The sequence below is a fragment of the Pectinophora gossypiella genome, chromosome 3, assembly GCF_024362695.1.
Source record: "Pectinophora gossypiella chromosome 3, ilPecGoss1.1, whole genome shotgun sequence".
In the NCBI taxonomy this organism is placed as follows: Eukaryota; Metazoa; Arthropoda; class Insecta; order Lepidoptera; family Gelechiidae; genus Pectinophora; species Pectinophora gossypiella.
The window spans coordinates 1,377,189-1,402,266 of record NC_065406.1 but is presented as its reverse complement, the minus strand read 5'-3'; the positions used below and the strand labels follow the sequence as shown (position 1 = coordinate 1,402,266).

General features: G+C 40.5%; 2 protein-coding genes and 1 non-coding gene across 4 annotated transcripts in view; all 3 read right to left on the bottom strand.

Annotated features, from left to right (window-relative positions):
* The window catches only part of LOC126382225 (tRNA (adenine(58)-N(1))-methyltransferase non-catalytic subunit TRM6), a 460,488-nt gene that overhangs the window by 13,686 nt on the left and 421,724 nt on the right, over positions 1-25,078 (bottom strand). Inside the window, exon 3 of one of the 2 annotated variants that reach the window (XM_050032007.1) lies at positions 10,198-10,217. The exons of the other annotated variant lie outside the window; for it this stretch is intronic. The gene's annotated coding sequence lies outside the window, so the exon portion shown is untranslated. Of the gene's footprint in view, positions 1-10,197; positions 10,218-25,078 lie in introns of those variants that run through there. 2 annotated transcript variants of the gene reach the window in all.
* LOC126382232 (innexin inx2) lies at positions 599-2,492 on the bottom strand. The gene has a single exon (XM_050032033.1). The coding sequence runs from the start codon at positions 2,388-2,390 to the stop codon at positions 1,311-1,313; it is 1,080 nt and encodes a 359-aa protein (XP_049887990.1). The 5' UTR covers positions 2,391-2,492; the 3' UTR covers positions 599-1,310.
* On the bottom strand, positions 7,101-7,172 carry Trnal-uag (transfer RNA leucine (anticodon UAG)). Its single transcript has one exon. It is a non-coding gene; the product is annotated as a tRNA-Leu (tRNA).

The following is a 25,078-nucleotide window of genomic DNA, read 5'->3' as shown; positions in this document are numbered from 1 at the left end:
CCGAAAATGCATTTCTCGGGAATGTGGGTTTCACGATGTTTTCCTTCACCGCCGAGCACGTGATAATCATTTATGATGACTAATATAATGAGTAATATGATTCATTGTTGCGCGATTGTGGCGAACTTTTCTTTTCCCTAAACTGTTTCACAGACGGATAGGCAGACACTCATTATGATAATAATGACGTATTAAGTTGTCAGACAAGGTCAACCACGCAATTAAATAGATATACCTACCTACCCAGGACCTTTTATTGTTTTTGCATAACTTTAATTAGTATTGCATTGTTTGTGACTTTATGACCACGAGCATAAGTTACAAGGCCTTATGCATTTTGAGAACCACCTATCGTTTGAAGTCGGTAAATAGTGAGGTTATAATACAAGCAAAAATAGATATTCTTGTTTGCCACTAGAGGGAGCCACTTAAAACTGGTACAGGTCAACGCCACGAGATGGCGTTACATGTACTCAAACTGAACATGACAGTAGTAAACAAAGCGTCCTATCTTTTGTTCAGATTAGCTCTTCTCTGAGTAATTCTTAGTCATTCAAACGCAGTTAATTTAAGGAATCTGTAATAAATGATACAAAGGTTATGTGGCAGTAAATATATTCAGAAAATATCAACCATGATCGACTCGTATCGTCAGTATAAAAAGTTTCAGTATCAATCAGTAAAAATTACAGTATTGTCTATCGAATTCGAATAATTGATCTCTTAAAATTAATAGTTCATTATTGCTTTTTACAATACCGTATCGAGTTAACATTCGATAACAAAGACATACATTAGATAAACTATCTAAACTTAGGAATAAGCCAGCCGTCCACTCAATCAATCTCGTACACGATAAACACTTAATTTAGATTAATAATAATTACATATCACAATGAGAACGTCCCCTGAACACTCCACTCGCACGCACACAAATAATACAATACAAAACGAAGGCACGAGATCTACTACAGCTACGACTATTTTATGTAAACATGCCCCAAAAACGTTACACTAAATGCTTGCGCGTGTACACACAATATCAGTCGAATAGTTGCGTTTGGAAGAGTTTTCTCCTACAATAATTTCAGTAGCGTTACAAGTTTAAAGCGGTTCTGGAATACAATGACTGTAGCCCGGCGGAGGTCGTTCCCCGGACGTGGTAATGGAATGTCGGCGTGCAGCCGCTCCCGGCGCTCTTTGTGCGCTCCCCCCCGGCCCGCGGCGCCCGCGCACGCGCAGGTAGCCGCGGGCCGGGCCCCACACTACACGGCACTCTGACCCAATGTCCACTAATATGCGTTATTCAACTACACAGTGTCCTTCCCTTCAAATTTTTCGGATAATTCACCCATCAACTCCTTGTAAATAAGCGGATCGATGTTCTTTCCCAGTTGATAGAGCACGAACCAATCACCGATTTGCAGTTTGCGTGCCACAGTTTCGACTTGCTCCTGGGGAGCGAGACGGCTGCGTGCGCGCAGCAGGTAGAGACGGACGCGCGGGCCCGCCACCACCGCCATGCGGTACAACAGGGAGATACCGCTCAAGACAGACAGGATCACGAACCAAAACCAGAGGAACACGTAGATCTTTTCGTTGACAATGTTCAACGGGAGCACGCACAAGCCGTCGAATTTCTGCACGGTTCCCGAAGGACCGTATTTGTGGAAGGTGCATTTCGTCACTTTAGGGAACACTCGCGCCATGGGGTCCTCGCGTTCCTCCGGTTCCATTTCGGTAAAACGCACCACGTCACGGCCGTACGTCGAGAATTCACCGTCCAGGAAGAAATCCATGAAGAATATTTGTCCAACCACGTTGATAAAATTCAGTACTTCACATATGAAAAACCGGAACGCGTAAAAGTTCTGTGTGTGCAGATTCGTATGAAAGTAGTCTACGAGCAACTTTTTACGGTCCGCTTTGCAATCTTCACCCACGACGGGGCAATTGAGGTCGAGCACTAACATCTTGATGCGGCCGCCCTCCCAAGTCTTCCACAAGTAGCGCGGCACATAGAATAGGATCGCTTGGAAGAACAATACAAAGCACACCCACTGGTAGTATTTGTGGTATTTCACTTCGTCCTGTCCGTCGACGTGCGAGGCGACGCCGGGCTGCACCATGTCCTGGCCGACGCGGCCCACCAGCCGGTTCGGGATCGTGAACGTCGAGTAGATCCAACAGTAGGTGTCCATCACGGCGAGCGGAATTTCGTCGACGATGCAGTCGATCGGGTCGCCGATGTACTGCCGCGAGGTGACGAGCAGGGAGAACGCGATCAAGATGATCACGGTGGCTTTGTAGTGCAGCCGGAACACATTGTTGTCGATGCACACAGAGTCGAGCTTGAGCAGCCCCTTGACGGAGCCGAATACGTCAAACATGGCGGTCGTCTAGCCGCGAGCGCGCGGCGCGTCCTCGCGATATGAGAGTGGATAGGGCGTGCGCTTCGCCCTCGCGTCGAGTGCGGAATGCTGGTGGGGCGCGGCGCCGCGGCCGCAGGGGCACGGCGGGCGAGGGGCGCGGGCCGCGGGGCGCAGAGGGGCGAAGCCCCCGCGCCGCGCATCAGCCCGCACTCGGCAGACACGGCGCCTTGGAGCAACGAACGAGGCACACAGCTGACCCTATTTCTACGTATACTCGTAGCGTATCTCTGGTAGCCGGCGGACGGTCGCCGGCCAGCGGCGATGCATTAAGACTCTCAACTCGAGCATTCAAATTACTCACGGCATTACCAGCGGCATGTGGTCTAATTAATAAATAGTTATCTGTTGATTGCATCATTTAAGAAACAACGTCGAGTAGATGTTCCATAGCACGCGATGTGCCTGTTGACGTTACAGTAGCGTGCGGTATGAACGAGATTAGTGTTCGAGTATGAGATGTCTGTAGAGCGAGAAAAGTTATTGTTATGAAAGAAAACAATGTTACCTAGCAAAGATGTGCAACCCTAACATTCCAAGAGAACATTTAACGTTGACAAATTAAAAAGTTACATAAGGAACATGAATTTGTCCTCTACATGTAATTGTTGTATCTCATTGATGTCAATGAAGTAGGCAATCACGGGTCAGGAGGGTTCAAGTTCGTAAACAATATCGTCACTGGAAAGGCAAAATTACGTAAGCGCCAAAAGGCCATTTCGAGAAAAAGCCGTTTAAAGTTTCATTTTTTCGTTTTTTTATCATAACTTTTTACCCAATTATCCAATTTAGATGATGTCAAAGTAAGGTTACATTGTTTTTTAATTTTCTATGTCCAGCAATACATATTATAACTGTTGGATTGCTATTTTAGGATATAGTGGCGCTTACGTAAAAATGACTTCAGTTTACAGTAAAGCAAATTTACTTAACCGGCATCTGGTTAAAATATTATTTGGAAGCAAAATTACTTACAGCTCTTACGACAATGCATACGAGAACGACAATATTTCTTTAAATATAATAATACTGTAATGTTAGCGGAGTAAAAGTTACTGTAACGACTTTTACACATCTGCTCTCATTATGTAAAAATTGCCTACAAAGTGATCGATTGATTATGTCAGTTCACCAAAAATTCTTTAAAGTAAGTTTTTGTAATATCTTACATGGGTAAAAAGACGTAAGAGACAAATAATTATTCTTAATACCTCTTTAAACTACTTATTACTTCAATTGATTTATAAAAATGGCTATTAAAATACTGAAGTGCCAGAAATAAAGTTTCATAAAATATAAATAATAGCGTACAACCCGTTATCTGTTTGTAAAAGTTTCTTTTTAACACTTTCAAAGACAGAACGTATACGGACGTTCCGATTCCAAGGTGCCATACTACCTATTATGAACCACCAATGACCCATGGTGTCTGTCCGTGAAAGGGTTAAACGGTTTTATTTAGCTAAACCCGTACGGTATATTTGTATCAAAATTAGATATTGCAATTTAAGTACCTTCCTGTTGTCAGATTGATCTGAAATTTGGTACGCACCTTTAATTCCGATGTCAATACAATATAATAAAATCAATAACATTATTAATCTAAGATGGCAGCCGGTACATAATGGGGGATTACATATTTTTCCACAACCCCCTCAATATGGGTATCAAAGATAGGACTACACTAGTAGAATACTGTCATTATGTCAAAATTTCAAATCCAAGATGGACATATTACAAAATGACTGAAAGAAGGATGTTGCCCTTAATTTTGTCATTGTCATCCACCGTCCATAATATGCAGGGCAGCACAGTGGATCGCTGGGTGGGGTCGCTCCGCGAAGCCTGTGAAATCCCCAGGAGGCTTCTGAGCTTCTGGAAGGAGATAGGTTGGCTTACGTAGTCAACAATTACACGCATAATGGGCCACCTTAGAGTCTAAATGCGGAAAACAGAGCCCACTAACATAACATAACATATGCAGGGCAGCACAGTCGACCATGCAGTAGTATATTTGGGCTCAAAATTGTTTGAATTAGGACAAGCATACGTGGCTCTTAAGTCGAGTCAAGTCTCTGGAAGGGTCAAGTCTTTTTAATTCCTCAATAATTCCCCTTATTGTTTTTAAGAGTATTTACCACGAAGTTTAATACACTTTTCCATTCGCTCGAACCAGGTATTATTTAACATTTATTCCACTCCAAAGTAGAAGTGTTCAAAATGGCTGACTTGAAAGCGTTGGCCGCTTCTTCACCGCACTGGAACCTTTGACCGCGAAGAGTTTCTTTTTTAATTTTAGGAAATGTAAAGAAATCATTGGAGCTTAGGTCAGGACTGTATGGAGGATGGTCAAGAATTTCTACGTTTTCCTGCTTCAAATAATCGTTTGACGAGCGGTGTGTGAGCTTGCGTTGTCATGGTGCAGCATCCTGCACTCCTGCGCATCATCATGCGTCGCTTTGGGTTACATTTTCGAACTTCGGCGATGACTTGTGGTAAACAAATTGTGGTATACCAATCTGCATTAACCGTCCTACGATCTTCAAGTGCAATTGTCGCAACATGACCGATTTTCTCCACGAAGGTAGCCACCATCTTCTTTGAAGTGCTTCGAGAGCGAACAACTTTAGTCGGCTTTGACTCGTTTTGGAAGACCCAAACTGTGGATTGTTGTTTGGAATCAGGATAATAGCATAAATCCAAGATTCGTCACCACTGATGATGTCGTACACGTGATTTGACTCTCCTCGGTTGAACCTCTGAAGAGTTTTCTTACACCATCTGACGCGGGCTACCTTATGATCGTCAGAAAATGCGGGATGCAACGGCAAACTAGTTTTCTCACACCAAGTGCCTCATTCAATATCGATTAAATGGTTGTCCCTGAAATGCCTAATAACGCCTCTATTCTCGGTATGTCACATGACGATTTTTGAGGATTAGTTGTCTCACAGCAACGATATTATCTTCAGTGAAGGCGGATATCCACGCTCGAATTCTAAATACCAGCGTTCGATGGCTCGCAGACATGGCACTTCATCGTGGAATAGAGATTTTAACTGTTTGAAACACTGAAGTCGCAGTAGGCGTCTTCGAAAGTTATAGAATTTTTTTTTTTGTAAGATTCATTTTCGGACATGATCTGACAGATTCAAACCAACGCTGTGACTAAAAAATTGCATTAATCCTAATGCTTTCAATTGTTTTGATATTCGAAATTCCAACAAATTTGAATTTAGAGTTCTCAATTCAAAATTGGCGCTAAATATGCAAACGACAGAACTTAAAAAGTATAACAAAGTCGCTTTTTCTGTCCCTATATCCCTATGTACGCTTAAATCTTTAAAATTGCGCAACGGATTTTGATGCAATTTTCTTTAGTAGATAGAGTGATTCAAGAGGAAAGTTTATAGGTATGTATAATAACATCCAATAAATAGTGTAGAAATACTGTTATTTTTGAGGATTTTAATGTGATGTCGTAAATAATTTCATTTTTCCTCAGCATTGCATCCGAGCGAAGCCGGGTCGCTAATAAATTATAAAATCAATTCTAAAATAGTTTTACTTTTAGATCTAATGTTAAAAAATAACTTCCTGGGAAACTTACTGCTAGCCCACAAACTTGCTTAATAACAGCATAAAAATGCGAAGGCAAATTTAATTTACCTTACTTATTCTAAATACTGTAAGTCAAAATTACTTATTCGCCATTCACTGCATAAACATGCTAGGACATTTTTTTCTTATACGCCTTACTTATTTTAAAAGCTGTAAATAAAAATGACTTATACATAGTCTATTTTTTATTTTCAGTAGTCCAAAATTACTAATAAAATGATACTTTTCAAACTATAGAATGCCAAATTTACTTAAAGTTAATATGTAGTTATTATATAGGACCACAATATTACTTATACACCAGTCACGAAAAAAACACCAAAATCTTGTCGTTTAAGAAACTGGAATTGAAAAAAGTCAACTATTTTCAAATTTACGTAAGCGCCAAAAAAGTGCTCGTATCGCAATGCTACCCAGACAGATCGACGCAGAATGAAACGCTGATTCCGAATATATAAAAAACCCAAAATACCTATTTTGGCGCTTACGTAATTTTGCCTTTCCAGTGACGATATGTAAAGTTAACCCAAATAAGACTGGCTGATTATGTAGGTATACCATTTCATTTTCCGTTTCCTCTTTGTTAGTAGCAAGAGCGTAAATAAAAGTCAGATCTGCGAGTAACACCCATTATTCTTACTATAATATAGGGAAATCTCTCACAATAGTCTACTTTACAGCTAGTCAAATCAGTTACTTTTTACTAAACGTCAAAACACGAAATTACTATAGAACCTGTATGAAAACGCAACCTGTGACGTCATAGAAAAACGTGACAAAATCTCGCAATTTTTATTACATATTTCTTTATTAAAATTCATCAATAAGTTAAGTATATAGAAAAAAAAAATAGGAGGTGGAATACCAACCTCATCAACCCTGGTGTCAGGGTTATTATTGAGCCGCCAAAGGCCTCTGACATGGCTCATGTAACGACTACTAACTTACATCAGTAAATAGTAACCGAGACCAACGACTTAACGTGCCTTCCGAAGCACGGATCTTACTTTCGGACAATGAGGTGATCAACCTGTAATGATATTTGTGATATGTCCCCACCGGGATTCGAACCCGGGACCTCCGGATCCTAAGCCCAACGCTCAACCACTGGACCATGGAGGCCGTTCTCTCAAATGAGGAAAGTGGAACGCGCACATATTGAACTAAACATTAAGTATAAATAATGATATAAAAATGAAGATTTAAGTGACTCAACAGCACAAATGAGTGGATACAGTCAGGAGCAAAATAATGTAACCAATTTAGGACTCTGTCGCACTAACATATTTGACATTTAGTGAGACTTACAGTTCAATTTGTCAAAAAAGTTAATGTGACATGGTACCAAAGTGTATACATTAATGCTCGTGACCGTACCTACTTAAATTACTGTGATAATTATATTCTGTATCTGTACTAATGAGTTACGAACTACTTATCATGGAACGATCTAGAAAAATGCTGAGAACCCTTCGCCTCCGTGGTGTAGAACTAAGAGTTTTGGGTTCACTCACGATCTGGAGGTGCGGACTCAATTCCGATTCCTTTGTGAGACTGTCATTAGATTGTATGAGCCCTCACTTACCCGGCCACGTAGTTAATGCCATCTGAGGTAAACCTACAATAAGTCATATAAAAAAAACCTATTCAAAGTGCGACAGTCTTCTTTTAATTTGGAACGATAACATATACATAAACTCGCGTCTATTTCCCACCGGGGTAAGCAGAGACTATGGAATTCCATTTGCTTCGATCCTGACACACTTTTCTTGCTTCCTCTACATTCATCAATCGATTCATACACGCACGCACACCGGTTCAAAGATCGTACTAAACCTTTTGTAAGGACATCTCCAATTTGGTCAATATGTCCTTCTAGGCCTTCCACTGCCAGCCCCACCCATCGACCTTCGCATTATAATCGCTTTTGTAATCTTATTATCCTTCAAAACTAACATACAAAGATAACATGAACAGCCTATATACGTCCCACTGCTGGGCAGAGGCCTCCCATTTAATCAACCGGAGGGGAGGCTGGAACGCTGCTGGTGGAAATATTTTTTTAACAGTTTAACTTAAAAGGGTGTGGCGCATACACAACCACGCTGCTCCACTGCGGGTTCGTGCCTGGAAAGATTAAAAAACAAAAGATGAAAACGTCACTAGCGGTAAGCTCTTGGCGGAATCCACAACGTTATCATACGTCGCAATATCCGTCCAGATAAGATTACAATAGAACCGTAGCACTAAATACCACCTATATACATCCATCGCAAGATGAACTAAGTATCCACACCTCATCGAGCTTTCTGTTAGACCAACGTGATAGCATAGAATAAGGAATAATACTACGTATAGAACGGCAACTCTTCGCTCCTCACCATCGAGGTTTACTTCACCCCCCCTCGAACATGGTTTAGACTTGAATCGTACGGCGTCAGACGTCACACACACAGACGCGCGTGTACGATAACATCAATGTGTACTGTCTGTGTAAAACGAGGTTGTTTGTATGAAGTGTCCGGGGTGTCATAGGAGGTGAGCCGTCTATAATGGTCGATCCCATGGTATAAGAAGAAGGTATGCTCAAAACTGACAGCTAGCATTTCAAGGTTAGCCCAGCTGACGTCATCCGACCCTGTGTTGCCATTTCGTAAAAAATAAATTACCCACTCCCAACGTTTTTAATTTACTTTGTAAGGAAATTTTGTACTTTTAGTAAAAGATTTACGGACAGTTTTAATGATTTGTATATATGTGACAAATCATCATCATCATCACCAGCCCATTAACGTCCCCACTGCTGGGGCATGGGCCTTCCCTATGGATGGATAGGGAGATCGGGCCTTAAACCACCACGCGGGCCCAGTGCGGATTGGTGGTTATTAACGACTGCTAATGCAGCCGGTACCAACGGCTTAACGTGCCTTCCGAAGCACGGAGGAGCTCGAGATGAAAACTTTTTTTTTGTGGTCACCCGTCCGGCCTTTGCGAAAGTTGCTTAACTTCAACAATCGCAGACCGAGCGCGTTTACCGCTGCGCCACCGAGCTCCTCAATCAATGTGACAAATAATAGTACTTAATTAAATACATTAGTCAGTAATTCACTTAATTTTCAATAATTCAATTTACGTCCTTGGAATGTTGGAGTTACCAATTTAATGGTAACACTTACGTCATCAAGGGCTACCAATGGCGGCTTGTCATAGGATTGAACATACCTGGTGTTCTTAAACATTTCCCTCATTCAGCGCTTATCGCTATCGACCCACTAGGGTCGATTTATTCTTTCAAATATTTTTCCTCTCAGACGATGCCCTGAGCCGAGGTTCGCGCCCAACTGGGCACCCTCAGGCCTGTTGTCTTAAACGTTGTACCGGGTGAGAGCCTTCAGCGCTCCCCATTTGTCCGGCCAAGTAATTAATGCCATCTGCGGCAAATCTACAATAAGTCACGTAAAAAAAATAGGTGTTCTTAAACCATGGTCGAGTCAACTGTGTTAGTGAAAACTGCACTTTTTCACTTTGGGGTAGGCAGAGATCTATTACCTACTATCACTCCTCGCCAGCCATGTTTAAGTTCCATGAAATAGTGGGCGAGCCTATTGCCATCAACCGGACACAAATCCTGGAAAATTCAAAATTCAAATTCAAAAATATCTTTATTCAATAGGTAACATAGTTACACTTTGAATCGTCAATTTTTATATAACGAACGTCTCATCCGCCTAAAACTACTGCAGCTTCTCACAACCTGTATAGCCGGGGAAAAGAAGCTGCAAGAAAAACCTCGGCACAGGGCCCTAGACGTTCTTTAAAAAAATAAAAATAAACATAAAATATTGGTATACAATTGAGTAACTTAGCTGCCTAATGGCCCCGATTCCTGCAGACACCGCCTAATTTTATTTTAGGTTATATCCGTCATTTTCGTATCCGTCGAAAAGGAAAGGGACGGATGATTCACAGCTCTTAATTTTAGGAAGAATGAGTAAATTAATGTGTCGGGTTATTGACTGACGTGGTTTAGATTTGTGCTTAAAATTGACGTGTGTTCCATAAATTTTATGCTTGTCGATTACCCGTCCCTTTCCTTTTCGGCGGATATGAAAATGACGGATATAACTTAAAATAAAATTAGGCGGTGTCTCCAGGAATCGGGGCCAACGCCATCTATATTGTTTCTGGTGAACGTAGCCTGGACAGTCCTTCATTAGGTACCACATGATAATGTACAATATACGTATATACTGGAGTTCTTATCTATAGATGTGCTTCAAAGTTCAAGTGGTAATGTCAACTTCGATTAATTATCAACACTTATGTAAACGTGCCGATGATACCCGTTTCACAGCTGCTATGATAATTAAAATCATTATTTAGAGTGTCGTGTTATATGATCTGCCCTCTTTAAAAAGGACATACATAAACATAAACTGCCTATATACGTCCCACTGCTGGGCACAGGCCTCCCCTCAATCAACCGGAGCGGGTATGGAGCATACTCCACCACGCTGCTCCACTGCGGGTTGGTGGAGGTGTTTTTACGGCTAATAGACGGGACCAACGGCTTAACGTGCCCTCCGAAGCACGGAATCGTCTTACTTTTTCGGACAATCAGGTGATTCAAGCCTGAAAAGTCCTGACCAAACAAAGGACAGTCTCACAAAGTGATTTCGACAATGTCCCCATCGGGAATCGAACCCGGACCTCCAGATCGTGAGCCTAACGCTCTAACCACTAGACCACGGAGGCTGTTAATGGGTAAAAAGGACACATAAAATTTTTAACAAAAAAAAAAAACCGACTTCAAACGCAAAACTAAAAAGCAATAAATAAATTTACTTCGCACAAAGTAATTAGTACGTATTTTCAATTAGTTAATTATTTTATAAATCTGAAGCCGGTGCCAAGGAAATGCTACAACGAAGTACCGATTCATATATTTTTCAATACTGATTGTTTTGTAATTTTTTGTTTGACATTGTTTTGTAATTGCTTTGATATAGGTATTAAACAATATTGTGTGTACATAGTAATTTGATATTGTAGTAGGGTTGTTGTAGCATTTACTTGGCACCGACTTCAGAATTATAAATTAATTAACTAATTGAAAATACGTACTAATTACTTTGTGCGAAGTAAATTTATTTATTGCTTTTTAGTTTTGCGTTTGAAGTCGGTTTTTTTTTTGTTAAAAATTTTATTTTATTTTACGATTTTAAGTGATGGTTAGACCGAGCAAGGATGCAGACAGACAGATTTTCTGTTTTTTATTCATATATAATAATATAATATATTATTAGTAGTGATCACAATTATTATTGATGAACATGTTTACACACACACACTCACACACGCGCTAACGCACACGAGCACACGCGCACGTACACACGCACACACACAGATACACGCACACACACAGACACACGCACACACACACACACACACACGCGCGCGCGCGCACACACACGCACACACACACACACACACACACACACACACACATGTGTATGTGTACATACACACATGTGGTTGTCAGTGGAAGCTGCTATCATACACACTCACGCATACATATAGATACAGTAGATTTCGCGTGGTTCGCTCGCTGCTAAAGCAGCTCGCGTGTCCTGTTTATTCGAAACTGTCCATCTTCGTATGGCGGCCATCTTGTTTTTCCGCCATTTTGTTTTTTTTCACCGGCGACAGAATTTGACCAAGATTTAAATGGGTGTCGTGGAAACAAACAAAATCCAGGTGCAATAGGTTTGCCAGACCGTAGGATGTCTCCCTGATTGGGAGCAGTTTTCAAAGATGACGTTCCGATCACACCCCTATACATCATTTTTACCCCCAAGACATTTTCTGGAAAAACAAAATTTTGTATGGCGGCCATCTTGTTTTTTCGCCATTTTGTATTTTTTTCACCGGCCATTAAATTCGACCAAGATTTAAATAGGTTTCGTGAAAGAAAAATTGGTTCAGGTGTGATAGTTTCGCCAGGCCGTAGGGTGTCACCCTGATGCGGAGCAGTTTTCGAAAATCGGGAAGTATTTCCATACTTAACATGACGATCCGATCACAACCCCGATATATATTTTATATCCCGAGACATTTTCTGAAAAAACAAAAATGTGTATGGCGGCCATCTTGTTTTTCCGCCATTTTGTTTTTTTTTTTACGCGCTATGGAATTTGACCAAGATTTAAATAAGTGCTCTGAAAGAAATATTGGTTCACGTGCGATAGTTTTGCCAGGCCGTAGAGTATCTCTCTGATGCGGAGCAGTTTTTGGTGACCAGAAAGTATTTCCGTACTCTACATGACGTTTTGAGTAAGCGCCCCATACATTATTTTTACCCAAACGGGCTTCTTCCAAAATCGACAAAATTTTGTATGGCGGCCATCTTTTTTTTCCGCCATTTTGTTTTTTTGCACCGGCGATTGAATTTGATCAAGATTTAAATACGTTTCGTGAAAGAAAAATTGCTCCAGGTTGTATAGTTTTGCCAGGCCATAGGGTATCTCCCTGATGCTGACCAGTTTTCGAAGGTCGGGAAGTTTTCTCGAAGCCTAAAGATCGATCCGATCAATATGACTTTACAAACGCACTAGTCGCTCCTACGATTTTTGAAAATTCCCCTCGATTTCTCTGGTCTTCCATCATCAGATCCTGACTTCCTTGACATGGGACCCCCTTGGGTATATCTCCTTTCAAACAAAAAAAGAATTATCAAAATCGGTTCATATACGACGAAGATATGCCCGAACAAACATAAAAAAAAAAAAAAAAAAAATATACGGTCGAATTGAGAACCTCCTCCTTTTTTGAAGTCGGTAAAAAGCAATTCATTTAAAAAGCAATACATATTACAATTTGTGTGCATTGAGCACTAAGTTTTTGCTGCGATGTAAGTAAAAAATATTTGCCTCTTTTAACCCCCTGATTGGCTGCCTGTATGGCTTCAGTAATCGGGTCGTCAGAATCGTGTGTTACCTCCTTCGGGCGCCGATACAAAGTAACTTGTAACTTTATAGCTAATAAGGTCAAGTTTTGAGCAGGTCTACTAATAAATACTTAGAAGCAACTTATTTCCACTTGCCATACTGGTCACATTAACATATGACCCGTTAGTTGAGATTTAGTGTTCTTGTCGCGTCGAATAAGCAGTCAGATATTCGAAGAAATGTTTTCGACATTGTGTTTTGTTTTCATAGAATTGACGGGACGTGCTTTAGTAATTAGTATTTGATGCCCGTGGTATTTAAATTGTTTAATAAAATCGTTTTAATTAGCGCCGAAATGGCGGGACCAATTGCTTAATGTTGAAATTGCATATTGTTGTAATGTGTAACACTAAGTCGTTTTTTTGTAATGTACTCTTTATTTTTTTTAATTTATTGTGCGGGTACTCGCGTTTCACCGATCGGCGTGGGTTGAAAATCAGTGATGCCCTCTGGGTAAATTTTCACTGAACCCTGGCCTATTTTGGTGAGCTGCGGCACCCTTTATGTTTTCCAACTAAATATGAATGTGTGTAACTATATTTCAATGTTGTAAATGTATATGAGTGTCGTAGGTTTTACCTAAATAACCCGACAGAGTTAAGTAGACGGCACGTCAAACGGATTACATACCAGTGAGATGCCTATTTTATTCGCCCGGGTTATTCATTCGTTTTAAAATTAACTTGTTGACAATCTTACGTCCCTTTCCTTTACGGCGGATAAGAAAATGACGGGTATAACTTGAAATAAAATTAGGAGGTGTCTGCAGGAATCGGGGCCCATATGTATGTAGCAATTATCTAGCCGTTCGCCGTTTTCTCTGGTCCCGCCATTTTCATTTCAAGATGGCGGAATCAGTGTTTAACGTGTATATCTTTTGAATGAGAAAGGTACTAGATTTTTTAGTTTAGGTATGAAATAATAGTGGGTAGGTAGTAATTATCTAATAATATGCAATTTTTGTTTATAATAGGCTCCGCGGTCTAGTGGTTAGAGCGTTAGGCTCACGATCAGGAGGTCCGGGTTCGATTCCCGATGGGGACATTGTCGAAATCACTTTGTGAGACTGTTCTTTGTTTGGTAAGGACTTTTCAGGCTTGAATCACCTGATTATCCGAAAAAGTAAGATGATTCCGTGTTTCGGAGGGCACGTTAAGCCGTTGGTCCCGGCTATTAGCCGTAAAAACACCTCCACCAACCCGCAGTGGAGCAGCGTGGTGGAGTATGCTCCATACCCCCTCCGGTTGATTGAGGGGAGGCTTGTGCCCAGCAGTGGGACGTATATAGGCTGTTTATGTTGGTAGTATATCTAACAATATACAATTTTAACGTTATAACATTATTTGAATATTCCAGAACATTTTTTCAATATTAGTCTTTTGCGGATGGTTTTAATTTACCATTTAAATATTACGTAGTTGCCGAGGAGTGAGTGTATACTATATATCTCTGTCTACCCCTTCGGGGATACAGGCGTGATGCTATCTTGTGTTTAAATATTAAATAAGTAAGTAATAAATTATGTTTACTATTTAAAAAATATATCAATGTTATCTCCCTAAATCTTAATATAATCGCCGTCGTTAAAAAGTAAGTAAGGTGTTTATTATACACCATAATGAATACTGAGGGGGATAATTCAGACCATGATTCTGAGTAAATATCAAGTGGATTTTTCTCTCCTTTCATAATTTATGTTTAGTTATTTTAAATTATTTTCAATTCTATTCTTTTCCGACGGAAAATTCCACTTGATATCAACTCAGAATCATGGTCTGAATCACCCCCCTCAGTATTCAGGCCTGCGTCATCCTTCAAAGTTTTCGTTACGGTGTCACTAACACCCTGTATACCATAATGCCATTAATAACGTGATAATTTTATCTATCTATATGCGCCCTGTCGGCCTTACTGTTTATCTAGATTATTGTCTGCAATATTTTCCAAGGTATTAACCTTCCAGGGTCATTCGCGACACGCTGTCGTTTCTAATCGACTTGAGGTGTAGGTAGCCTAAGATCCAGTGGCCGTCAGACCTTCATTACCCATATCATCATCATCAGTCCATTAACGTCCCCACTGCTGGGGCACGGGCCTCCCCTATGGATGGATAGGGAGATCGGGCCTTAAACCATCACGCGGGTCCAGTGCGGATTGATGGTTACTAACGACTGCTAATGCAGCCGGGACCAACGGCTTAACGTGCCGTAACGGAGGAGCTCGAGATGAAAACTTTTTTTTGTGGTAACCCATCCTATGACCGGCCTTTGCGAAAGTTGCTTAACTTCAACAGTCGCAGACCGAGCGCGTTTACCGCTGCGCCACCGAGCTCCTCCCACGAGCGTTACCCATATAGAAAAGCTTAAACATTTCTTCAGTAGAGCTAACATAAACAACGTGATAAAAATTGTCACGGTCATTTTACCGATTCTAAAATTATTATCATTGGCATCTGTAACTGTTCGGCAGCGGGTGCGCGGAAATAAAAGAAAATCTAAGAAATATCACTTTACAAAAAATATATATAAGGAAAAAGGAAATACATAAAGAAAAGCAAAAATAAAATAACCGATCTTGGTGACAGCGAAAATTGGAAGATAAAACAAAGGAAAAAAGACAAAAGACAATCTCACCGTAAAAGAAGAATAAAACATAAGTTCTTAAAAACTAAGGAGATTGTATACAATTATCAAAAGGTATAAAACCTATATAAAAATGTCCGTGCGTCGTTAACAGCATCATTATGTCGTTTTGTCGATTGGTGCTAATATTTGAACTCAAATAAGTCACGTTTGTCAAAATACGAACAAAATCACGTGCCACGCATGTTAGGGAATAAAACAAAGTTATCGATTTCGACAAAATTTATTGAATCGATCGATAATTTTATCAGGTTGCGAATGTTAGCCCTGCTGGTGTAGGTAATAGCCCAAGAGCCAATGGCCGTCTGGCAAAGTATTTAGTTAACGTGATCTAGCAAATGTACAAAAAAAATGTTATGGTTGTTGTGAAATCACTTTAAGTAAGCGATAAAGCCGCCATTTGCCATATACTTAGGTAAGTCTTTTGTAAATATTTCCTTTTATTTTGATGCCATAAAGTATATTTGTATTGTATTGTACAATAAGATATGTCACAAAAAGTTAGCTTCCTTGCAGGTCGCTTCGTATTTGTACCAAAGCGGAAGCTTTCCTCTCTACACCTTTTCTTACCTGTTATCTGTCTAAACTATAATGATTCAAACTTCAAAGTTGCTCACCGTTGCTGCCTGTGTTAAGAACTAAACGGAAACTTTAAGCTTACTTAAATGAAATAACGAAGGCCAAAGACGAACGAAGGGAAAGGATAACTACTTTCACCCTAAGGTTGCCTGGCAGAAATTGTTTTTTAGCAATAAGGCCGCCTATTGTGCTTATTTTTATTCGTATGTTTATATCCTGTGTATATGTTGTTGTGCAATAAAGTATTATTGATTGATTGATTGAAGGCCTGTCAGTCGCTGGCTTTTGCTCTATATCGATACTATAATCTTGTACATGCGCTAGCGCTGACAGACTGTTATTATTGGCTATAGAGTATTGATAAAATATCTTAAATCGTTTGTTTTAAAAGAATAATGGACTATTAGTATTGTATTTATTTATTTTATTTATTTATTTGTACACAGAAAGAAACACACAAAGAAATCAGACAGTACAGGTAAGCTTATCTCTAAAAAAGAGATTTCTTCCAGCTGACCTACGTGATAAGGAGACATGCAGTGTATAATAAGACAATACTACAGATAGACATACCTACATACGCGTACAAATCTTATGAAATTACAAGAACAATTATACTTACTAATATAAAGACAAAAAATAATAATACAATAACAATATAAACAATAAATTTAAGTAGACTTACATATAAATATACTACTATTGTAATTTCTACACGTAACATTGTAATTCAAGCTCGATAGTTTCAAATAAGACACGACGAATTTATTAAAAACGTCATAGAACGGAAGCTTCAAGGAAAGAAAGGAAGGGAAGACCAACAGGCGTAGCACGCTATGTAAGTTTCAAATAAGATTACATCCATAGTTTCTGCTACCCCAGTGGGAAATAGGCGTGAAATTAAAAAAAATATGTCCTAAAGCACTCTGCTAAACACTAAAATACTTAATGTAAATCGGGCTTTATGTATTTGTTATCACATAGGTACCTAATTATCGCGCTATTAAAATGTTATAGCTATTAAAATGATCGCACGATAAACGGAGATAGGCAGTTTATCTAACCGCGCCTTTTCCTTATCCTATGTATGTAATGCGCTTTGGTGTAATTGATATAAATAGGTAGGTACCTAATACAGGTTTAGGTACTTTTTTGACGTGACTTCTTATAGAGAAAACCTAGAGAAAACTATGCAAGCGTCTTTTTCAAAAAACAAATTCGAATGTATTTTTTTGTTAACAAAACGTCGCCATAGACAAGCTAATTTTGATCCAGGTGAAATTTGCGGCCTCAATTTTTACCCGAATGAAATTAATTGAAAAAAAAAAACGTCTTTGGTGCTTATGTGTTAGATTAAACTTTGAAAATACGCGCCCTATATTTTTGTTCCCCCTAATCTCCACATTTGTATCAAACCGACGCAGCCTAACACATAAGTCCCAAAGACATTAATCGCATCTGAATGTAATTTTGCAAAAAAGCACTCACGTGGTTTTTCACTGACGCAGAGATAGGCGGAGAAGAGCGGAGATGTGCGGATTTGACCAATCACAGTGTTCGAAAGAGCGAATAACGAAGACGCTCTGTCACTCTCTCCCTCCCTCGTGATTGGTCGATTCCTGCACATCTCCGCTCCTCTCCGCCTAGCTCCGCGTCAATGGAAACGCAGCCTTAGGCGAAGATACGCAGTGGCGTGTCGTTCCCGGAAATGTTCCTAAAGTGTGAATGTTACTATTGTATAAACTCTTACCTCTTACTTTGAGGTCGCAGGTGCGAATCCAGCACAGGCCTATGCCAATGATTGTCGAATTTATTTTGAGATTAGTTTACTAATACCACCCTTAAACATAGCTGGCGAGGAGTGGATACTATCCACCTCTGCCTACTGCTTCAGGAATACAGGCGTGAAGCAATATATTACAGAAACTTTTTCAGAAGGCACAGAACGTGCCATAAGTCAGTTATTTACTTATAATATGAGTATGATTTATTCATCCTATAAAGGGAAAATGCATCAATATGCATTGTTTGCGCATGAATGAATGGTTAATCTGTCTGTCATAAACCACCAAGTGCATACAGCAAGGTATTAGTAGTATTATAGTAGGAAAAAAGTAGCAGGTAGGCAGACGAATAAGGTAAAAACAATGGCATAGAATGAGGAATAATACTACCAGCGTCAGCGTGAGGAGCTCGGTGGCGCAGCGGTAAATGCGCTCGGTCTGCGATTGTTAAAGTTAAGCAACTTTCGCAAAGGCCGGTCATAGGATGGGTGACTGCAAAAAAAAAGTTTTCATCTCGAGCTCCTCCCGACTGCATTAGCAGTCGTTAATAACCACCAATCCGCACTGGGCCCGCGTGGTGGTTTAAGGCCCGATCTCCCTATCCATCCATAGGGAAGGCCCGTGCACGTGCACCAGCGTCTGAGCTAGGTTAACCTCACCCCAGCCGGGCCATGTCAACCGCGCCGCGCGCGGCGATAATTATATTGAGCGCTTAGACCAATAGCCGTTTGATGTCTATCTACTTAGATGGCATTCGTATCGTATATTGGTCCAAGGGCTCGATATAATTCGCGCCATGCAGACCCGGCAGGTCTTAGTTTAGTCTTCTATCGTATGGGTCAACCGTCACACACACAGATGCGCGTGTACGATAACGTCAATGTGTAGTGTCTATGTAATACGAGGAGTTTTATATGAAGTGGCCGGCGTGTGACGACGGGTCGGTATCGGTATCCATCCCAGGCACACATACAATAAAAAAAGTGATATTCGTCATGAATTAGATCACGATTAATAATTCGATGTCAGCTGATCCGCGAAACTTATGTTTTAACTGCCAGTACCATATACAGCGGCGCAGGAGTGACAATTACCCAGCTATCAGATGACCGGTACTCAAAACATGGCGGTCGCGCACAATGGGCGAAAGAATCGTATTTTGACATTCGAGATGTCTGTACCGCCGCATGAGCACGACAAATGTGTCCGTGACATGATCCACTTCAGATTATTTTGGTAGTGTGATGAATTTATCTGTGGGACAAAGCATTTCGAGGCTGAGTTGGGATTATTAGACAGACAGATAGATATGCGTACGAAACTCATGTCAGTCCGTACCAGGGTTGCCAGATTTTTTTTTTACCAAGTCGGGATTTTGGAACATTTTGAGTGAAAACAGCGGGATTCTATACGTTGCACGCACAGTCGAGTTATTCCCGAAAAGCGGGACTCACCCTGTCCCGCGCGGGACATTAAATTTTGATTTAAAAATCGGGACGTCCCGCTAAAATTGGGACGTCTGGCAGCGCTGGTCCGTACTCTTTTCCGGCAAAGTAGTTAATGCCATATCCGGCCAAGTAGTTAATGCCATATCCGGCCAAGTAGTTAATGTTTGAATGCAATCTCCACGGAATGAATGGCTGGCTGGTAGACTGTCAATGACTTTACAACCTTGACTGCCTATAGACAGCTATTCAAAATTCCTTTTTATTTCTCTCTCCATAGAAGCGCGGTGCTGTGAACATCTATTTTTTATAGTGCTCAGGGAGGGGCGGAGCCCTCCCTGCTTGTATGTTCATCATGTGATCTAATAAACCTCATTACATTCATTCGTGTTTTAATCAAAGAAAAGAAAGAAAGAAAGAAACGTTTATTATAAAGGGACACCACAGTAACAAATACAAAACAAATATAATTTAAAACACGGAGTAACACACAACTTACAATCAAACAAAACACATAATAAAAACAACATACACGAACCAAGCCCTGCCTGTCCGAACAGTTAATGCCATCTGCGGCCAAGTAGTTACGAGGGGAGGTCAAAAAGTTCGCGGAATGGAGGGGTTGGAGGGGGTTGGTTTGCTCGTACAGGTAGCCGCTAGCTGCACACCTCATTAACAGTATATGTACCAAGTTTGAAGCAAATCGGGTCATTAACGTTTGAACTATCGACCAGCAAACAAGTGAATCGGGAAGAACTCAGCGAATATGGAGAAAATTGAACACCGCGCCGTCATTAAGTTCCTCACCAAGCAAGGAAAATCCGCTCAGACGATTTTTCAAGAGCTGTTAGCAGTTTACGCGGACTCTGCCCCTGGTAAAACCATGGTTTACAAGTGGCATAGTCTTTTCAAGCAAGGAAGAGAGTCGATTGAAGATGACCCCCGCTCCGGACGGCCCATTGAGGCCACCACACCGAAATCATCGAAAAAGTAGAGAAACTTGTATTAGAAGATACCCGCTTGAAGAAGAAGCAGCTTGCAGCAATGGTCGGTGTATCCGAAACAAGTATTTTAAATATCCTACATCAACATCTTGGGATGACTAAGGTCAGCGCAAGATGGGTTCCAAGAATGCTCACGCCACTTCAAAAAAGCGAGCGTGTCGAGTGTTCTCGCCAGTTTTTAGAGCTCTGTGGAGAGAATAAGGAAGAAGTTATGGCCCGGATTGTTACTGGAGATGAAACCTGGGTTCACCACTATGAACCTGAGTCGAAGCAAGAGTCGATGCAGTGGCATAAAAAAGGCACACCTCCTCCAAAGAAGTTTAAGGTGTCACAATCGGCCGGAAAGATCATGGCCACTATTTTTTGGGATACAGAAGGTATTTTGCTGATTGATTATAAAGATCGTGGTGTGACTATAACGGGACATTACTACGCTTCTTTACTGGATAGATTGAAAGAGGCTATCAAGGAAAAAAGAAGAGGAAAGCTGTCAAGAGGTGTGCTCCTTTTGCACGACAACGCACCCGTCCACACGTGCCATGTTGTGACGGCTGCCATTCACCGATGCGGGTTCGAAAAATTAAACCACCCGCCTTACAGTCCAGACTTGGCCCCCAGCGATTATTATTTGTTCCCAAAAATGAAAAGGAACTGCGTGGACGAAAATTTGGCGATGATGAAGAAGTCAAGTCTGCAATTTCGGCCTATTTTGACAGCAAAGAGAAATCTTTTTTTATGATGGAATAAACAAATTATTTGATAGATCCGGAAAATGTGTTAAGGTTAAGGGAGAATATATTGAAAAGGAAAAATAGTTTCGTGTTTAATTTCGACCCCCTTCCCCCTCATTCCGCGAACTTTTTGACCTCCCCTCGTAATGCCATCTGCGGCAAATCTACAATAAGTCACGTCAAAAAAAAGGTGATTTATATATTGTGTCATATGAACAATTAAATTAACGAGGCGGAAGTTCATGGAAAAATTATTCAATATTCAATATTATATACTTATAATTAAAATTATTGTTTTTTCCTACGGTATTTCATTACTAAGAATTTGGACTAGTAGCCCGGAACCAATAGCTTACAGTGCCTTCCGAAGCACGAAATTATCTTATTATTTCCGACACTCAAGTGATTCATGTCTGCAATGTCGTTCACAAAATGATTTCGACAATGTCCCCATCGGGAATCGAACCCGGACCTCGAGATCGTGAGCCTAACTCTCAAACCACTAGACCAAGGAAGCTTTCTGTATGTTTATACTATTTACTACAAGGTAAATAGACTGAAAACATTGTAATGAATAGATAGATGAAACTTTTCCAATTTTCCTTCCCACGAGTCATACATAATAGAAGTCATTAATAAAATAATGCTATTGTAATATTATCAATGAAATATAGTAAATTGTAAAGTAGTAGTAGGTATATAGTATACACATCATCTCCTTGGCTTGTCCCGATTTTCACAGGGTCCGCTTACTTAACCTGAAAATTTGACAGGTCCGATTTTTTATAGAAGCGACTGCCTGTTTGACCTTCCAAGCAGCCCAGGTTTCAAGGTAAGTATATAGTATCGATAATCATAAAATATCTATATTATTGTGGGAAATTGGGGATATAATATTAAGTTTAATACGATAGCCGGTTCAGAGTAGTTCATACTGAACCTTTTCCAAGGACATCTCCAATTTGGTCAATGTACGTCCTTCTAGGTCTTCCTCTGCCAGCCCTATCACCAACCTTCGCTTTATATACCGCTTTCGTAATCATATTATCCTTCATACGCTCAATCCACCTTCCCACTACCTTCTCCTCGCCAGCTGTTTAGGTCCCATGTAATAGAGGCGAGCTTATTGCCATTTCGAACACATCCTGGAAACCACGTGATAATAAATTATTTACGATCCAAACAAGAATTCAAATTAATATAAGGGTTTAGATCGATCAGGACCCCGATACCGACCCCGCCGGCGTAGTCGACGATTTCCCTCATTCAACGCTTATCGCTATGGACCCACGAGGGTCGATTAATTCTTTCAAATATTTTTCCTCTCAGACGACGCCCTAAGCCGAGGTTCGCGCCCAACTGGGCACCCTCAGGCCTGTTATCTTAAGCGTTGTACTGGGTAAGAGCCTTCAGCGGTCCCCATTTGTCCGGCCAAGTAGTTAATGCCATCTGCGGCAAATCTACAATAAGTCACGTCAAAAAAAAGATCGATCGGGATTCGATCCCGTGACAATAGTATGTTCCGAGTTTTCCGAACAGAGCTATCACGGATTTTCTACCAGTTAGGTATAAGTAGTCGTGTATAGTAGGTTGATTCATTGGTTAATGTTATTGCACCAGCTCAAGTCGAAAAAATGTCGGCCTATAGACCTCAAAATGTTTTGAATATGACTCACAGCACCTGTTATTTCTTTAAATACTTACCTACACAGTCACTACAAGATCCGTTAATCTTGAACAGTCTACTAAACGTACTAGAATACTCTAGAACATTTACTAGATTACTATCTAGTAAACTATGTGAGTAAGAATAGTCTAGTAAACGTTCTAGATTGCTCTAGAACATTCACTAGATTATTATTTAGTAAACTATGTCAATAGAAATAGTCTAGTCTTCTTCTATCGTGTGGGTTAGTGGGAGTACCCATCGCATCAACCCTGGGTTCAGGGTTACTATTGAGCCGCCAAAAACCCCTGACATGGCTCATGTAACGACTACTCATATCAGGAATACTTTACTAGAGTGCTATCTAGTAATCTATGGGAATAATCCTACGCACATAGTTTACTAGACTGCTATCCAGTAAACTATGGGAATAATCCTATGCACATAGTTTACTAGACCATACACTGAAGTAGACTTACGACAGACTATTCCCATAGACATCTGTAAATTGCAGCGACGTATTGGTGTCTTCTAATATTCACTCTCTCTGGGAAACCCAGAATGCAAATTGTGGTTTAGTAGAGGAGTCCCCGAAGTTTCCCCTTAAAATACATTGTGGTCAAATACCGTGCTAAATGTTCGTCAACAAAGCTACAAATGACGCACTTAAAACAGGATAATGTATGAAAACTGAAATGTGTTGTAATTTTTGCGTTAACCTTGACGCTATCACTAATTTTGACCAATAATAATGACAAAACCATCGTCACATTTAAGAGCAACGGTCTTGTTGGTGTAGCATTCTCCATGCTACTTTTTTAGGGAAAATAGGGCAGTGGTTGGCTCTTGGCTTCCGCCCGCAGTACTCTGACGCGAGTGGGATGACGCCCAGAGTAGTCTATTTCAAAGCCGTACCTATTAGGACTCCTGTTCTCCAAAAATAATGACACCGAATAAATAATTGTGAGCCGTGTTAGCCCAGTTAGTAAAACTAACTAACTAACTAAAGGTTAGAAGAAGAATCTTGTTTTTTTTTTACATAAATCCAGTTAGAACTTACGTAAGTTGGCTATATACATAACTATCAACTCGATATTTGGAAAAAGACAATTGATTCTGATACTCTGACTCGTATATTTAAAAAAGTATAATAAGTAATATGAGGAGCTCGGTGGCGCAGCGGTAAAAGCGCTCGGTCTGAGATTGTAGAAGTTAAGCAACTTTCGCAAAGGCCGGTCATAGGATGAGTGACCACAAAAAAAAAGTTTTCATCTCGAGCTCCTCCGTGCTTCGGTAGGCACGTTAAGCCGTTGGTCCCGGCTGCATTAGCAGTCGTTAATAACAATCCGCACTGGGTCCGCGTGATGGTTTAAGGCCCGATCTCCCTATCCATCCATAGGGAAGGCCCCTGCCCCAGCAGTGGGGACGTTAATGGGCTGATGATGAAGTAAAATACAGGGTGTTAGTAAGGGCGATGCGACGGAAAATTCTACTTGATATCGACTCAGAATCATAGCCTGAATCGATTTGATGTCACCCACACCCTGTAGATGGCGCTGTTCAGTGTTTACCTTCTAATTTCATGAACAGAGAGATGCATCTTTTATCTCTGTTATACTTAAATAACTATACTTACGAGTTTTTTTATTCTACTGCGGATTATCACGTTACCAAAAGCACGTTATCAATCTTGTATTTCCAAGTGTTAAGAAATTCCTTATCAACCGTGAGATAGGTACTTTTAAATTGTGAATGTCGTTATCAATCCTTGCATATTGGTGAAGTATTGGCATGTTATCTGTACCGTCATCTGATATAGGGCTCATGTACAATACAAGGTCCAAGAAATAAGAATAGCGCGCAATTGATAAGCTGAAGTGTGTGGCATATCAAAAATATCTCTATTATAATGGCCGCTATCAAAATGTCTATCCATACCTATAAAATATCGTATTTCTGTGTGACTGTTTCTCAAAAACTCGATTTAAGTATACATACATACATAAACTCACGCCTATTTACGGTAAGCAGAGACTATGGAATTCCATTTGCTTCGTTCCTGAAATACTTCTCTTGCTTCCTCCACATTCATCAATCGTTTCATACAGGCGGATAGGATATAACAACATCTCCAATTTGGTCATTGTACGACCTTCTACGTCTTCTTCTG

Coding starts and splice junctions, on each gene's coding strand:
- LOC126382232 (XM_050032033.1), bottom strand. CDS start 2,390: ATGTTTGACGTATTCGGCTCCGTCAAGGGGCTGCTCAAGCTCGACTCT.